This window comes from Syngnathoides biaculeatus, chromosome 8, assembly GCF_019802595.1.
Source record: "Syngnathoides biaculeatus isolate LvHL_M chromosome 8, ASM1980259v1, whole genome shotgun sequence".
Classification (NCBI taxonomy): Eukaryota; Metazoa; Chordata; class Actinopteri; order Syngnathiformes; family Syngnathidae; genus Syngnathoides; species Syngnathoides biaculeatus.
Genome location: NC_084647.1, coordinates 6,955,287 through 6,969,756, shown reverse-complemented (window position 1 = coordinate 6,969,756; position 14,470 = coordinate 6,955,287). Strand labels below are relative to the sequence as shown.

The 14,470-nt window shown below is 49.1% G+C and overlaps 1 protein-coding gene across 1 annotated transcript in view; it reads right to left on the bottom strand.

Annotated features, from left to right (window-relative positions):
• LOC133505336 (cGMP-dependent 3',5'-cyclic phosphodiesterase) overlaps positions 1 to 14,470 on the bottom strand; it is a 226,257-nt gene that overhangs the window by 49,175 nt on the left and 162,612 nt on the right. The window contains exon 4 of the mRNA XM_061828498.1: positions 348 to 437. Coding sequence (XP_061684482.1) covers positions 348 to 437 — 90 coding nt within the window. The remainder of the gene's footprint in view (positions 1 to 347; positions 438 to 14,470) is intronic.

The following is a 14,470-nucleotide window of genomic DNA, read 5'->3' as shown; positions in this document are numbered from 1 at the left end:
AAGCCCCATTTTTTTAGGCTTGGAACGGATTATTTCCTTTTCCACTAATTGTAATGGGAAACATCGATTTGGTATTCGAACAAATCACTTCTCGAACGGTTTGTGGCCGAGAACCGAGGTTGTACTGAATCTATTTTTTTTTCTTCATCAGGTCTTCCATTTTTGCACATTTTTCGCTATTGTGGGTAGATATGAACTCATCCCTCGGGACAAACCGGCGTTTACCGCAACGAGAGGCTCTCCGTCCGTTTAAGGCGGGGTCACCAACCCCACCGCTCGGACTATTCGGAAACTAATGATCGTTTATGTGAAGGGAATATCGTCGATGTGCGGGTGTGTGTCAATACCGCGTCAGGCAACAGCGTCCGTGCGCCGTCTCGGAGGGCCGCCCGCAGCGAGCGCACGTCGACGACGGCCGCCAGCTGCAGCAAAGCATCCTGGGAAAAGGAGACAAACAGATGCCCTCGTTTCCGTCAAAAATAAACATTCAACGTTTCCCAGCCCCGAGCTGAACTTTTTCATAATCCGTCTCGTGTCTGCGCGCGACTTTGACGCCGCCCGGCAAGCCGCAAAAGGACCGCGCGCGACGGTCGAACGGCGACACGCTGGGGAGGCACGTCGACAATAATTCACATGAGGATTAGTTATGATTTGCTTTTCTGGACATGTGATCAATTTGATTCGTGCGCTGTCAAAACGGAAAATGCAGGCAAGAAAAATCACATTTTTTGTGCGGTTGGCGCAGCGACAAATATATTGGCCCTATAAAACAAACAATAATAGCAATAATGGATTTCACTGGTCATGCACCATGTACATATTTTTGGCAATCTTTCCATCTTTGTAAAAAGGTTCAAGTGATTATCTAATTTGAACCAGACAGCCGGAAGAAAGTTGAACAAAAATCCACAAAACGGGGGTTGTCAAACTCATTTTTGTCGTGGGCCAAATCGTAGTTAGTTTTCCCTCAGTGGGCCGTTAGGACAGAAACCATAAAAATATCATATTTACACATGGAATTAATTTATGAACCAGTTTTGGAATCAGAAGTCAAGGTGAATGTGTTTTTCAACTCTTGTTGAGGTTTGGTAAGTCAAAAATGCAATGTCTCCATGTTATCATCCATCCATCCATCCATCCATCCATTTTCTTCGCCGCTTATCCTCAAAGGGGTCACGGGGATTGGTGGAGCCTATCCCAGCTGTCAACGGGCAGGAGGCGGGGTACACTCTGAACCGATCGCCGGCGCATAGAGACAAATAGCCGCGCTCACAAGCAGATTTCTTTGTCTTCCACTCGCACTTCCAATTCCTTCACTTCAAACTTTCAAATTGGATAATTTGTGCTTTTAAATATAGAAATATGGTCTCCACCACTTTTACACTAGTTGCCAACAGTGAAGATCAATTAGTCCAATTAGTGTTGCATGTTTTGGGGATGTGGGAGGAAACCGGAGTCCGGGAGAAAACCCACTTAGGCACGGGGGAGAACGTGCAAACTCCACACAGGGCGGGGTCCGGAATCGAACCCGGGTCCTCAGAACGGTGAAGCCGACGCTTTACCAGCTGTTATCATTTATGTTCTGACAATTTGAAATTTTTGTACGGATTTTTAACAAGAATCACAGAAGTTTACACACGTGATTCGCCTTCGCGGGCCACTCAAAATCATGTAGCGGGCCGGATCGGGCCCCCGGGCCTTGAGTTTGACACCTGAGCCACAAAAGCACACATTTGCGTGAGGAGTTCGAAACCCAACAAACAAACAAACATTGGACTGAATCCCCTCAAGCAGTCTGACAGAGCTGCCTGAACAGAACGTCAAGTCCATGTTTGGACACTCCCCAACAACATGGCCGCCGGACACGGAAGAAGGCAGAACCTTTCCCGTCGCTCACCTTCGGCATGCATTTCAAATCGGACCGCCGCACCGCCGACCAAGCGCCCTAACTATTCGAAAACCGGAACCCGGTTTAAGGCGCAGTTTGGTGGCGCCAAGCGGCGGAACAACTGAAGGGGAGTTGATTTCCTTTGAGGTCCGGTTTCCAAGGCAAATTCACTGCGCCCGGAGAATTTCGCCGTCATCACCCCCACCCCCCGCCGCCCCCCAAAAAACGTCGCTAAACGCCGCCGTCAGATGTCGCACGTTCCCGCCACGGGACGGGTCGCCCGCCCCCTGCGCGCTATCCACTTTTATCTCTTCCGCTTATCGCGCCGCATTATTACAACCTTTTAGTCTAAGTGCATCTCAGTGGGACATCGAAATCTGATCAAAGCGCCGCGAACTAGCGGGAGAAGACTCGAGACGGAGCCGCTTCCAAGACGTTGCGGTGAGTATAAATAGTAAAGACGTTCGAAATATGACTCCCAAATCATATTCGGCCGGTCCTGACAAAGCTGTCTTAGTCACTCAGAACATTTTGTTTCTCTCAAGAATCCCTGCAAGGCTTCTCCCGAGGATTTCCACATTTAAAAACATCCCCCTGCGAATCTACCCTAGCGACTGTGGAGCCTCCGCTAAAACTGTAGTCCGTTTTCTACCGCTTCTCTGGGTCGGGTCGCGGGGAAAGTAGCTTCAGCAGGGATACCCGGACTTCCCTTTCCCCGGCCACTTCTTCCAGCTCTTCCGGAGGGATCCCGGGGCGTTACCAAGCCAGCCGAGAGACAAGGTCTCTCCAGCGAGTCATCTTCAGGGTCACTTTCCGGTGGGACGTGCTCAGAAATCCTCACCAGGGAGGCGTCCGGGAGGCATCCGGATCAGATGCCCCAGCCACCTCATTGGGTTCCTCTCAATGCGGAGGAGCAACAGCTCAACACTGAGCTCCTCCCGGATGATCTCTAAGGGAGAGCTCCAGGACAGACAGACCGCGAGAAGGGTCAGGTCGTGGAGGAAGTAGCATCAGCAGGGATACCCAGACGTCCCTTTCCCCAGCCACTTCTTCCAGCTGTTCCGGAGGGATCCCGGGGCGTTCCCAGTCCAGCCGAGAGACGTAGTCTCTCCAGTGTGTCCTGGGTCGTCCTCGGGGTCTCTTTCCGGTGGGGCGTGCCCGGAACACCTCACCAGGGAGGCCTCCGGGAGGCATCCAAATCAGATGCCTCAGCCATCTCATCTGGCTCCTCTCAATGCGGAAGAGGAGCGGCTCGACACTGAGCCCCTCCCGGATGACTGAGGTTCTCACCCAATCGCTAAGGGAGACCTCCAGGACAGAGACCGAGACAGACTGCGAGAAGAGTCGGGTCGTGGGGGAAGTAGCTTCAGCAGGGATACCTAGACTTCCCTTTCCCCAGCCACTTCTTCCAGCTGTTCCGGAGGGATCCCGGGGCGTTCCCAGTCCAGCCGAGAGACATAGTCTCTCCAGTGTGTCCTGGGTCGTCCTCGGGGTCTCTTTCCGGTGGGACGTGCCCGGATCACCTCACCAGGGAGGTGTCCGGGAGGCATCCGGATCAGATGCCCCAGCCACTTCATTTGGCTCCTCTCAATGCGGAGGAGCAGCAGCTCGACACCGAGCTTGTCACCCGTTCTCTCAGGGAGACCTCCAGGACAGATAATTGATTTTTTTTTTTTTTTTTTAAAGAATCACCTCAAAATTCTTGAACAAGTGGGCGTGAACAAAGACTAAACATTTTCAAGGTTGGTTTCCAGCAAAGGAGAATTAAAAAAAGAATTTTAAAATTGTTTGAAAGGAAATGTATAAAGTTTTATGCAGGTAGAAAGAAGGAAAAGTGTCAGTCCAGATAAAAAAATGCAGACTACCAATCATTTCTCACAATAAACCTCAACATGTGTACCGTCATTTCTGGATTATAAGCCGCACCTTATTATAAGCCTCACTCAAGGAAAAAAAAACATATTTGTACATACATAAGGTGCACCTGTGTATAAGCCCCATGTGCCCACATTGTAACATGAGGCATTTACAAAGAAAGACGGTACACAGAAACAAAGTTTTAATCATATACCTTAGCTTTTCTTTCCAAACAGTGCCTGTGACGCGGCAGCAATACGGTAGTAACACGGTAGTAACATAGTAATAACAGGGCTGGGTTAAAAAAAACAAAACAAAACAGAAAACATACCGGTAAAAATCACGTGGCAGTAACACAGCAGTATCATGCTAGCACAGCGCTAACAGGGCCGGTTAAAAAAAAAAAAAAAAAAAAAAAAAACATGCCGGTAAAAATCACAGTTCAGGATCCCCGGTTTGATTACTTCTGAAAGCTTTTTCCTCAACACAAATATTCCACCTGTCTCACGCTTACCTTTTCCGCTCGAGCGCCCCTTGTGGCCGTTACAAAAAATGCACAAATTGTCCGCATCATTGTATAAGGCGCAGGCTTATAGTCCCGTAAATTATCGTATTACTGTTTATTAATACATCTGATTCTCACTCCTCATCACATACACGCTGATTTTATTTGATTTCGGTCTGACGAACCGCTTGAATTTGTCGCGTGTCGACATTTTAGCGAAAGAGGCCGTAACGCCACAGCCGCCGTCGTCGTCCGCCACGACGACAAACCTACGCGGCGGCCTTCAAAATGTGACCGGATCAAAACAGTTAATTTCATTACACTAACAAGATTATGATTTTTTTTCAGTTAATTTGGACCAATTTTTCTTTTAATCGTAATTGAAAATGCCACGACGGAGCATTATCGTCCCTTGCTAGCACGATTCCGGTAATGGCGCGTTGTCACGATGGTTACTTATTTGCCATTCGAGCTTTTGAAATCATCATTTGTTACATTTTGCGCCAAACCGTCCACACAACGTCCCAAAAAATATGAAACTGAATCAAGGCTTGCAAAGAACATTCGTTGGCTTTTGTCTTTTCCCTCCCACCACCGCATCCCTCCGTCTTTTCCTCCCATCTCCCTCGTCTTTTTTTTTTTTTTTTTTCCACCGGCATTTCTCATCTCGCTGAGAGCTTTGACATTTTGGACGGCACACTGTGATGAGCGCGAGTGAACTGATCCCTCTCATTACGTTTTTAGAGCCCCCGTCCGGCGCTCGCCGATCCGCAAATAGCGACGCCCGCGTACGCCGCGCGCGTGTTTGCAAATCTGCTAAACTGCCCGTTGATCAACGCCGCGCCGGTCACTGTAAACAGTAAACAGACCGTTCGGCGGACAAAGATTATGTTTGACCGCTGAATAATTCATAATGACACAGCGGGAACGGGACATCCATCAATCCGTCCATCCATTTTCTTATCCGATTATCCCCACGAGGGACGTGGGGAGGGCTGGTACCTATCCCAGTTTTCCACAGGCGGGAGGCGGGGTACACCCGGAACTGGTCGCGGGGCACATTGAGACAAACTCACAATCACACCTAGGGGCAATTTAGAGTGTTCACTTACCGTAATTTCCGACCTACAGAGCGCACCTGTCAATAATTTGTAAAGGAAATACCATTGGGTACATACATAAGCCGCACCTGTGTATAAGCCGCAAGTGCCCACATTGAAACACGAGATACTTACAAAGAAAGACGGGACACAGAAAGAGTTTTCAAAGTTTTCGTACCTTATCTTAGCTTAACATAGCAACAACACGGTAGCACGAACAGGGCTGGTAAACCCCCCCCCCCCCCAAAAAAAAAACAAAACAAAAAAAAAAACAGCCGTGGCAGCTACACAGTAGCAACACGGTGGCACAGCACTAACAGGAAAAAAAAAACACACCTAAATCAATGAGACGTGGCAGTAACACAGCAGCAACACGCTAACGCTATTGTGGCGCTAACGCTAGCGTGGTGCTAACAGGGCCGGTTAAAAAAAAAAAAACAAAAACACTGGTAAAAGTCACTTCCTCTACCAGTCTCCCTGACCTTTTCTGCTAGAGTGCCCCCTTGCGGTCGTTTGAAAAAATGCACAAATCAACCGCAGGGTTGAAAGCGTGTGAAAAAAGTCCCGTCATATAGGCCGGAAATTACGGTAATGTTGCATGTTTTGGGGATGTGGGAGGAAACCGGAGGACCTACCCGGAGAAAAGCCACGCAGCTACAGGGAGAACACACAGACTCCACACAGGCGTGGCCAGGATCGAACCCGGGTCCTCAGAACTGTGAGGAAAATGCTTGACCAGCTGCTCCACCGTGTCGCCCTACTGCGACATTGCGACTTGAGTTTTATTTTCAAATGTCCGGCGGCGTTTATTTACTCTCATATATGCATTATTATTATTATTATTGCTTATTTTCCAGCAGAAATAAATGCCAAAATATAAGCTATAACAATTAAACATCCAGCATGGTAATATTAGATGGAACAGTGGCGCGACTGGTAAAGCGTTAGCCTCACAGTTCTGAGGACCCAGGTTCGATCCCGGCCTCACCCGTGTGGAGTTTGCACGTTCTCCCCGTGCCTGCGTGGGTTTTCTCCGGGTGGGCACTCCGGATTTCCTCCCACATCCCAAAAACATGCAACATTAATTGGACAATAAATTGCCCCAAGGTGTGACTGTCAGTGCGATTGGTTGCCTGTCTCCATGTGCCCTGCGATTGGCTGGCGACCAGTTCAGGGTGTGCCCCGCCTCCCGCCCGTTGACAGCTGGGATAGGCTCTGGCACTCCCCGTGACCCAAGTGAGGATAAGCGGTGAATATGCACTCATTGGACACTCTAAATTGCCCCTAGGTGTGATTGTGAGTGCGTCTGTTTGTCTCAATGTGCCCTGCGATTGGCTGGCGACCAGTTCAGGGTGTGCCCCGCCTCCCGCCCGTTGACAGCTGGGATAGGGTCTGGCACTCCCCGTGACCCAAGTGAGGATAAGCGGTGAATATGCACTCTAAATTGCCCCTCGGTGTGATTGTGAGTGCGTCTGTTTGTCTCAATGTGCCCTGCGATTGGCTGGCAACCAGTTCAGGGTGTGACATGGCCTCCTGCCCGTTGACAACTGGGATAGGCTCTGGCACTCCCCATGACCCTTGTGAGGATAAGCGGTGAATATGCACTCTAAATTGCCCCTCGGTGTGATTGTGAGTGCGTCTGTTTGTCTCAATGTGCCCTGCGATTGGCTGGCGACCAGTTCAGGGTGTGCCCCGCCTCCCGCCCGTTGACAGCTGGGATAGGCTCTGGCACTCCCCGTGACCCAAGTGAGGATAAGCGGTGAATATGCACTCTAAATTGCCCCTTGGTGTGATTGTGAGTGCGTCTGTTTGTCTCAATGTGCCCTGCGATTGGCTGGCAACCAGTTCAGGGTGTGACATGGCCTCCTGCCCGTTGACAACTGGGATAGGCTCTGGCACTCCCCGTGACCCTTGTGAGGATAAGCGGTGAAGAAAATGAATAGATGGTAATACTATCGTGACAAATTTTTTTCCTCAACCATGTCTACTTCTGCTTTACCGAGGACAAAATACATATTTTTTCCGATCAAACATTTTACAGCTGTGCATAATAACGATTACGCAAAGAAGTCATCTAGAAAAGCGCTCAAAACAGTAACAACGTCGAGCATTTCCATATTTTTAAAAAGCATTTCATCCGCCACCCGAGTGGCTCCCGAGTGTCATCAGGAACGTGCACCTCGCCGCAAAGTACCGGCACGTACTGCTCTCCTTGTTCGAGCGGCGCTGGAGAGCAACTCTCAAATATCCGCGGCGAGGCCAGCCCGGCCGGGACCGCGACGGTGCAGGGGCGAGACCAGAATTGTGGCATCATACAAGAAAAGGATATGCAAGGAAAAATGTCGCCTTCGCACTTTTTCCCCCCCTTCAACTACGATCGCGTCATTGGAGACTTGATGAAAAACGAGGGAGACATCTGGAGGGCTCTGAAAAGTTGAATCAAGTCTACGTGGGGAGCTCACGAGTGGGCGCCGTGAAGCCCCCCCCCAAAAAAAATGGTTTAATGTCAATATTAACTTCCCGCTGAGCGGGAGATATTTCAACGGGCGTTTAATATTTCCCCCGCTCAGCTGGCCGCCTGAACTGTGTTAACTTTTCAATCATTTCCATCTTTAAATAGATTTTACCAGCGTGCCGCCTCACAGTTCTGAGGTCCCGGGTTCGATCCCGGACTCGCCCGTGTGGAGTTTGCATGTTTTCCCTGTGTCTGCGTGTGGCTTTTCTCCGGGTGGGCACTCCGGTTTCCACCCACATCCCAAAAAACACGCAACGTCAATTGGAGACTCTAAATTGCCCCTAGGTGTGATTGCGAGTGCGGCTGTTTGTCTCCATGTGCCCTGCGATTGGCTGGCGACCGGTTCAGGGTATCCCCTGCCTCCTGCCTGTTGACAGCTGGGATAGGCTCCAGCACTCTCCGTGACTCGAGTGAGGATAAGCGGTGAATATTCATCCATTGGGCAGTCTAAATTGACCCTAGGTGTGATTGGTCGTGAAGCTGTTTGTCTCGATTTGCCCGGCGACCAGTTCAGGATATACGCCGACTCCTGCCCATTGACAGCTGGGATAGGCTCCGGCACTCCCCGTGACCCTCATGAGGATAAGCGGCGAAGAAAACGGATGGATGGATCAATATTTTTGAGTCACTGATGGCGTAGCGGTACACACGTCTGACATGCCTTTGGTGCGGGGCAGCGTGGGATCGATTCCCGCTCAGTGACGGTGTCGACATCTGCCCTGCGACCGACCGGCGACCAGTTCAGGGTGGAGTCTGCTAGCTGAGATAGGCTCTGGCTTTCCCGTGACCCTTGTGAGGATAAGCGGCTTGGATAATGACTCTGCTCCACGATACAGCTCGCACACCCGCCTAGCGGTTAGCATGTCTGCCTCGCAGTTCGGAGTTCCGGGCTTCGAATTTCGGCCTTCCTGGGTGGAATTTGCCCACAGAGCGACGGGAAGTAGTTTTCAGCCACCCGCGTGATTTACACGCTTTATTCCGTTTTCATTCCATTTCATATCGCATTCAAAAATATCGCCCGTAAGCCAGTTAGTTGTTCATTTAATCACGTGAGCTAAACTCCACGTTGGGCCACGTTGGAGTCTATGCTAACTGATTAGCGCAGCAGCCTCGGGGGGGGGGGCACGACCACATTTTCGTACCGAATCCGCTATTTACCTTTCAAAGCCTCCGTCGGCGCCGACCAAGGGCGAGCCGACCCCCGCGTACGACGGAAGCCGTTTTCTTTGATTTGTATGTAAATTCTATTTACACGATCGGAGGCCTTCGAGGAGATCGGAGGCGCGGTTATGCAGGGACGTTCATGTCAACGAGTTCACTTCCATTTAGTTTTGGATGGTCCAAACGTATTTGGACAAGGGCAGATTTATTTAACCCCCCCCCCCCCCCGCGATCTCCGCCCCATCCACCGCGCCGTTCTCCAGCCTTTGTCCTTGGCGCACCGCACCGACGGGCTTCAAGTAAAAGAATGTCTTCTTCTATTGAACGGGACACCAAAGTAAAAGTAAAACTAGTCCAAAACCCTCGACCAGACGCTCACATGCGGACCAACGGGCCGATGTGATGATTTGGAGATGAGTTATGGAATGATTTCAATTCATAAATCAAGGTAGCACAATGGACATTCAGTTTTAATGGGACTTTTCCCACCTGTCAATCACTCGTACAATAATAGCCAATCAGATAGCCGCATTGTCTTGACACGCCCCTGCCGCCATATTGTCCCACAAGCAATGCTGGTTGTTAGTAGCAGGCGCTTGGAAAAGTTCATGTTACGGAGAAAATGGCCCTCAGATGCGCTTGGGGAAGGTGCAGTTCTGATTAAAACTGCTCGGTTACAAGGGGGCGTCATGCGCCTGGCGCCCAGCCAGGCAGTCAGCACTCACACACCTGCACCTCATCAACCCGAATGACACTCAGTACATATAGGACCCGGGGGAGGGCTAGTCCTCCGCCAGATCGTTGCCTTTGATGCCTCGTTCCCGCACTCCCGTTTACCTGACGTCCACCTTCCGTGTACCGACCCTCGCCTGTCCCCTGACCACCCTTGTAAGCCTGCCGCCACGAGGACTTCCGTTCGTGTGGACTGACTTGCTGGTAACCGACCTCGGAACAAATAAAGGTCTCCTTTGCGGTGCCTGCTCGCCTCTTGAGTCGTGCATTTGGGTCCGCCCTCGAGCCTCGTTCGTGACAGGGGGCCGCTTGATTCATTTTCCAAAGCCTAAAACACATTTGACCAAGGGTCCACGATGGATTCGGCGGCTAGCGGAAGAGCGCACGTACAACTAAACGTGGACGATATCAACAAACACAAGGCTGGATATTGAAAGATAAGCGAGGTCGAAGTATTTGCTGGATTTCAAGATGAGCTTTGTGAGCCGTCAAACTTTTTTTGCATCGATTGCCAACGTTTCGCTGCAACTCTGACATCGCGTCCCTGCTCCGTCTAAAATCTCAATTCCGTGTACATATCCTTGCGTGAAATAGTTGAGAACCTCTCTGTAGAACTCTCTTGGACAAGTCTGGTGCATTTGGGAAAAGAAAGATATAAAAACATATAAAATATTATCTGGAATACGCAATAGAGAATTGACTTCAAACATGTTCCGTTCAATCGCCGTTTTGGAAGCTTGTGGGACGTGGCCGAGGGGGCGGAGCTTAAAATCGCTATCGGAAAGGTCCACTGAAGAGCCTCTGAAAAGTACCTCAATTTTCAGCACTAGAAAAGTATTTCAACAAGTACCCTTCACTTACTGTTTGTATACGCATTGCTCAAGCCGCTTATCCTCAAAAATATCAGCCAAAAGGGAGTCTACACCCTGAACTGGTCGCTGGCCAATCGCAGGGCACAGGGAGACAGACAACAGTCGCACTCACATTCACACCTTGGGGCAATTTAGAGTCTCCAATGAACCCAAGTGCCCGGAGGAAACCCGCGAAGGCTTGGGGAGAACATGCAAACTCCACAGAGTCAGGTCCGGGATTGAACCCTGGTCCTCAGAACTGTGAGGCAGATGCACCACTGTGCCGGTAATAACATAAAAATAATTATATTCATAATAAAGTTATTGCAGGCATAACTTGATGGCCATTATTACAAAAGAACTCGATATTGCTCCGATTAGCCGCGGATGGAATGACGGCGCCCTCTACAGTGATGGAGGACTCATGGCGTTTTCAGCTCTTATCTTAAAACAATTCTTGTATTCGGAAACACCGCTTATCCCCACAAGTGTCAGGGGAGCGCCGGACCCTATCCCATCCCACCCGTCATAGCGCAGGAGGCGGGGACCCCCCTGAACTGTTTGCCAGCCAATCGCAGGGCACATAGCAGCAACAACAACAACAACAACAAAAAAACATTCACCATCACACCTAGGGGCAATTTAGTGTCAATAATATTAATAATAAAGTTATTTTGCAGGCATAGCTTGATGGCCAACTACATTCTGCATTTATTATTACAAAAGAACTCGATTAGCCGCGGATGGAACGACGGCGCCCTCTACAGTGAAGGAGGACTCATGGCGTTTTCAGCTCTTATCTTAAAACAATTCTCATATTCAGAAACACGCATTTTCTGAACCGCTTATCCTCACAAGGGGTCGCAGGAGCGCCACAGCCCATCCCTCGCAATTACGCGGCACATAAATAACTCAATCACTTTCCAGGGTCGTAGCGTAATTGAAAACAATTCGTCGTTTAACTACTTTTGGACCGAATTCATAAGCGTATCGTGTTGCAAAGCGTTCCACGCTCGGGCCCCGACCAAAAAGTAATGAGCGCATACCTCAGGAGTCAGAGTGAAGGAGGCAAACACACGCACTCGCGCATAATTGCAGGGGTGGCCGGAGGGACCTGGTCCTGACGCAGTGGGTCCTGGTTGTTATTCCAACAGAGCCGGGCCTCCAGTAGCATCACTAACATACTGGAGACACATGCACTGTAGAATACAGCCAAGCCATGAAGACAGGCCCCGCCCCCCCCCCCCCATGTCCAAATGGTCACAACAATCCATAAAGGGACATAAAATCATCATGGAAATTCTATGGAAACACTGAAAATGTCAGTACCGTAAGGGTGTCAAAAATACGGCACGCGGGCCGGAGATGGCCCGCGAGGAGGTTCGATCGGGGCCGCGGGATCATTTAAAAGTGTGCGTGTGTGTGTGTGGGGGGGGGGATGCATAAAAGACACGGAATAAATGTTTGTAATAAGACGCGATTGGTGGATTATCCGTCCGTTTTGATCAGAGAAGAAGACAACAGCGTGCACTTGTACAGGCCAAAAATATGCCAAGTACGAGGAACAAAAACAAGTCCGGACTAGAATAAAACTTTTAAAATGTTGTTTGCGTTAAAAAAACAAAAAAAAAAAACCAGCTCTGTGAAGATGAATCCTTACTGCGGTGATTAAATTTTTTTTTTTATTTAATGTTAGCCAGCAATTTCACGACAAAAAAATGATGGTGAACTTCGACTGTTCATGCAACTCCGTAAATTTTCAGTATGTTTTGTTTGTAAAGTGTAGGCAGGGATTACATTTAGATTTCATATGCACACGTGTAAATAATTTGAAAATTCATTTCTTTATAAATCTCGTTTAATCTTAAAGTGCATTACGATATTTTCCGATAATTATTTATTAAAATTTTGTGCCTTTGTGCAATCAGTAGGATCAGTTGCAATACATATATGTCCATAATAAAAGTAAATGACACATTTGTCTAATATAATCCGAGGTGTTTCATAAAATGTTTTGTAAAATGAATGTTTAATAAATGTCAACATTTTCCCAATGTTCTCGCGTTTTTTTTTTATTTACACCAAAACAAAGGAAAGACGTGATATTTTGATTATTCATAGCAGAGTGCGGTATAATTTTAATGGTCCGACATGTACCGGCCCACAACGGGAAACGAGTTCGACTCCTTCTGGTTTCTGTTTTTTTTTGCAGTCCGCTTGAAACCCGGAAACCCCGACCCGTGTTTTTGTGTTGCCCCTCTTCCGTCCCACTAATTGTACGGACTCGCTAAATGAGTAAACAAACGAATGAATAAATAATTACAAATAATAATAAAGATGAATGAATGAACGAGCAAATAAATAAATAAATCAGAGAGCGAACGAATAAAAAAAATAAACACACAAACAAATAAATCAATCAATAATGGAAATAAATTAATCATTTGATTTAACGGCTTTGAACATTCTTTGTGATAGAAAGAGTGCCATGCTAAAGCCCCCCCCCCCCCCCCCCCCAAGGGTTGTGAATGAAAGCCATTAGACGAGACGCGACTCCAAGACCATAATTCATAAATAATTTCGTAGGGACGACTCCAGGACGGGGGGGGGGGGGGGGGGTCGCGAGTCTCGTCGTAGAGGAAGGCTAAAAAAAGAAACCGGAGAGCCTCCGTAAACAGGGTTACGTGATTCTCAGAAAGGAAAGGATCACTCACTGTGTTTACATGCGCTCGAGAAAACAAAACAATCGCATTCATAATCCGTCCAGGTCACAATTTGGAAATTTTCCACTCTCAAATGCAAGCACACCTTCGTCTGTGTTGCACTTTTCAACAGTTTGATGGGAAAAAAAAAAACTAAAACTTCTTTTTGTGTGCGAGGGACTGTGGATAGCAAAAAGGCATTCATATCCATCCATCCATTTTCTTAGCCGCTTATGCCCACAAAGGTTAGTTAGTGCCGGAGCCTATCCCAGCTGTCAACGGGGCAGGATGCGGCGTACACCCTGAACTGGTCGCCAGGCAATCGCAGGGCACATGGAGACAAGCAGTCGCACTCACAATCACACCTACGGGCAATTTAGAGGGTCCAAATAATGTTGCATGTTTTTTGCGATGTGGGAGGGAACCGGAGTGCCCACCCGGAGAAAAGCCACGCAGGCACGGGGAGAACATGCGCAAACTCCACGCAGGCGGGTCCGGGATTTGAACACGGGACCTCCGAACTGTGAGACCAACACCTACCAGGTGCTCCACCGTGCTGCCGACTGCAACAACCATCAATTGAAATGAAAAGGCCACCCACCCATCCATTTTCCTCGCCGCTTATCCTCACAAGGGTCGCGGGAAGTGCCGGAGACTACCCCGGCCGTCAACGGAGAGAAAAAGCCGCACTCACGATCACACCTTGGGGCAATTTACAGTGTCCAATTCATGTTGCATGTTTTTTGGGATGTGGGAGGAAAGGCGGAGTGCCCACCCGGAGAAAACCCACGCAGGCACGCGGAGGACACGCCAACTACACGCAGGCCGGTCCGGGATTTGAACACGGGACCTCCGAACTGTGAGACCAACACTTTACCAGCTGCTTCACCGTGCTGCCACCCATCCATCCATTTTCTTTGCTGCTTATCCTCACAAGGGTCACGGGAGGGCTGCAGCCTATCCTAGCCGTCAGCGGGGTACACCCTGAACTGGTCGCCAGCCAATCGCAAGGCACATGGAGACAAACAGCCAGATTTACAATCACACCTACGGGCAATTTCGAGTGTCCAAATGACGTTGCACGTTCTTGGGGATGTGGCAGGAAACCGGAATACCCGGAGAAAACCCACGCAGGCACTGAGAGAACCTGCAAACTCCA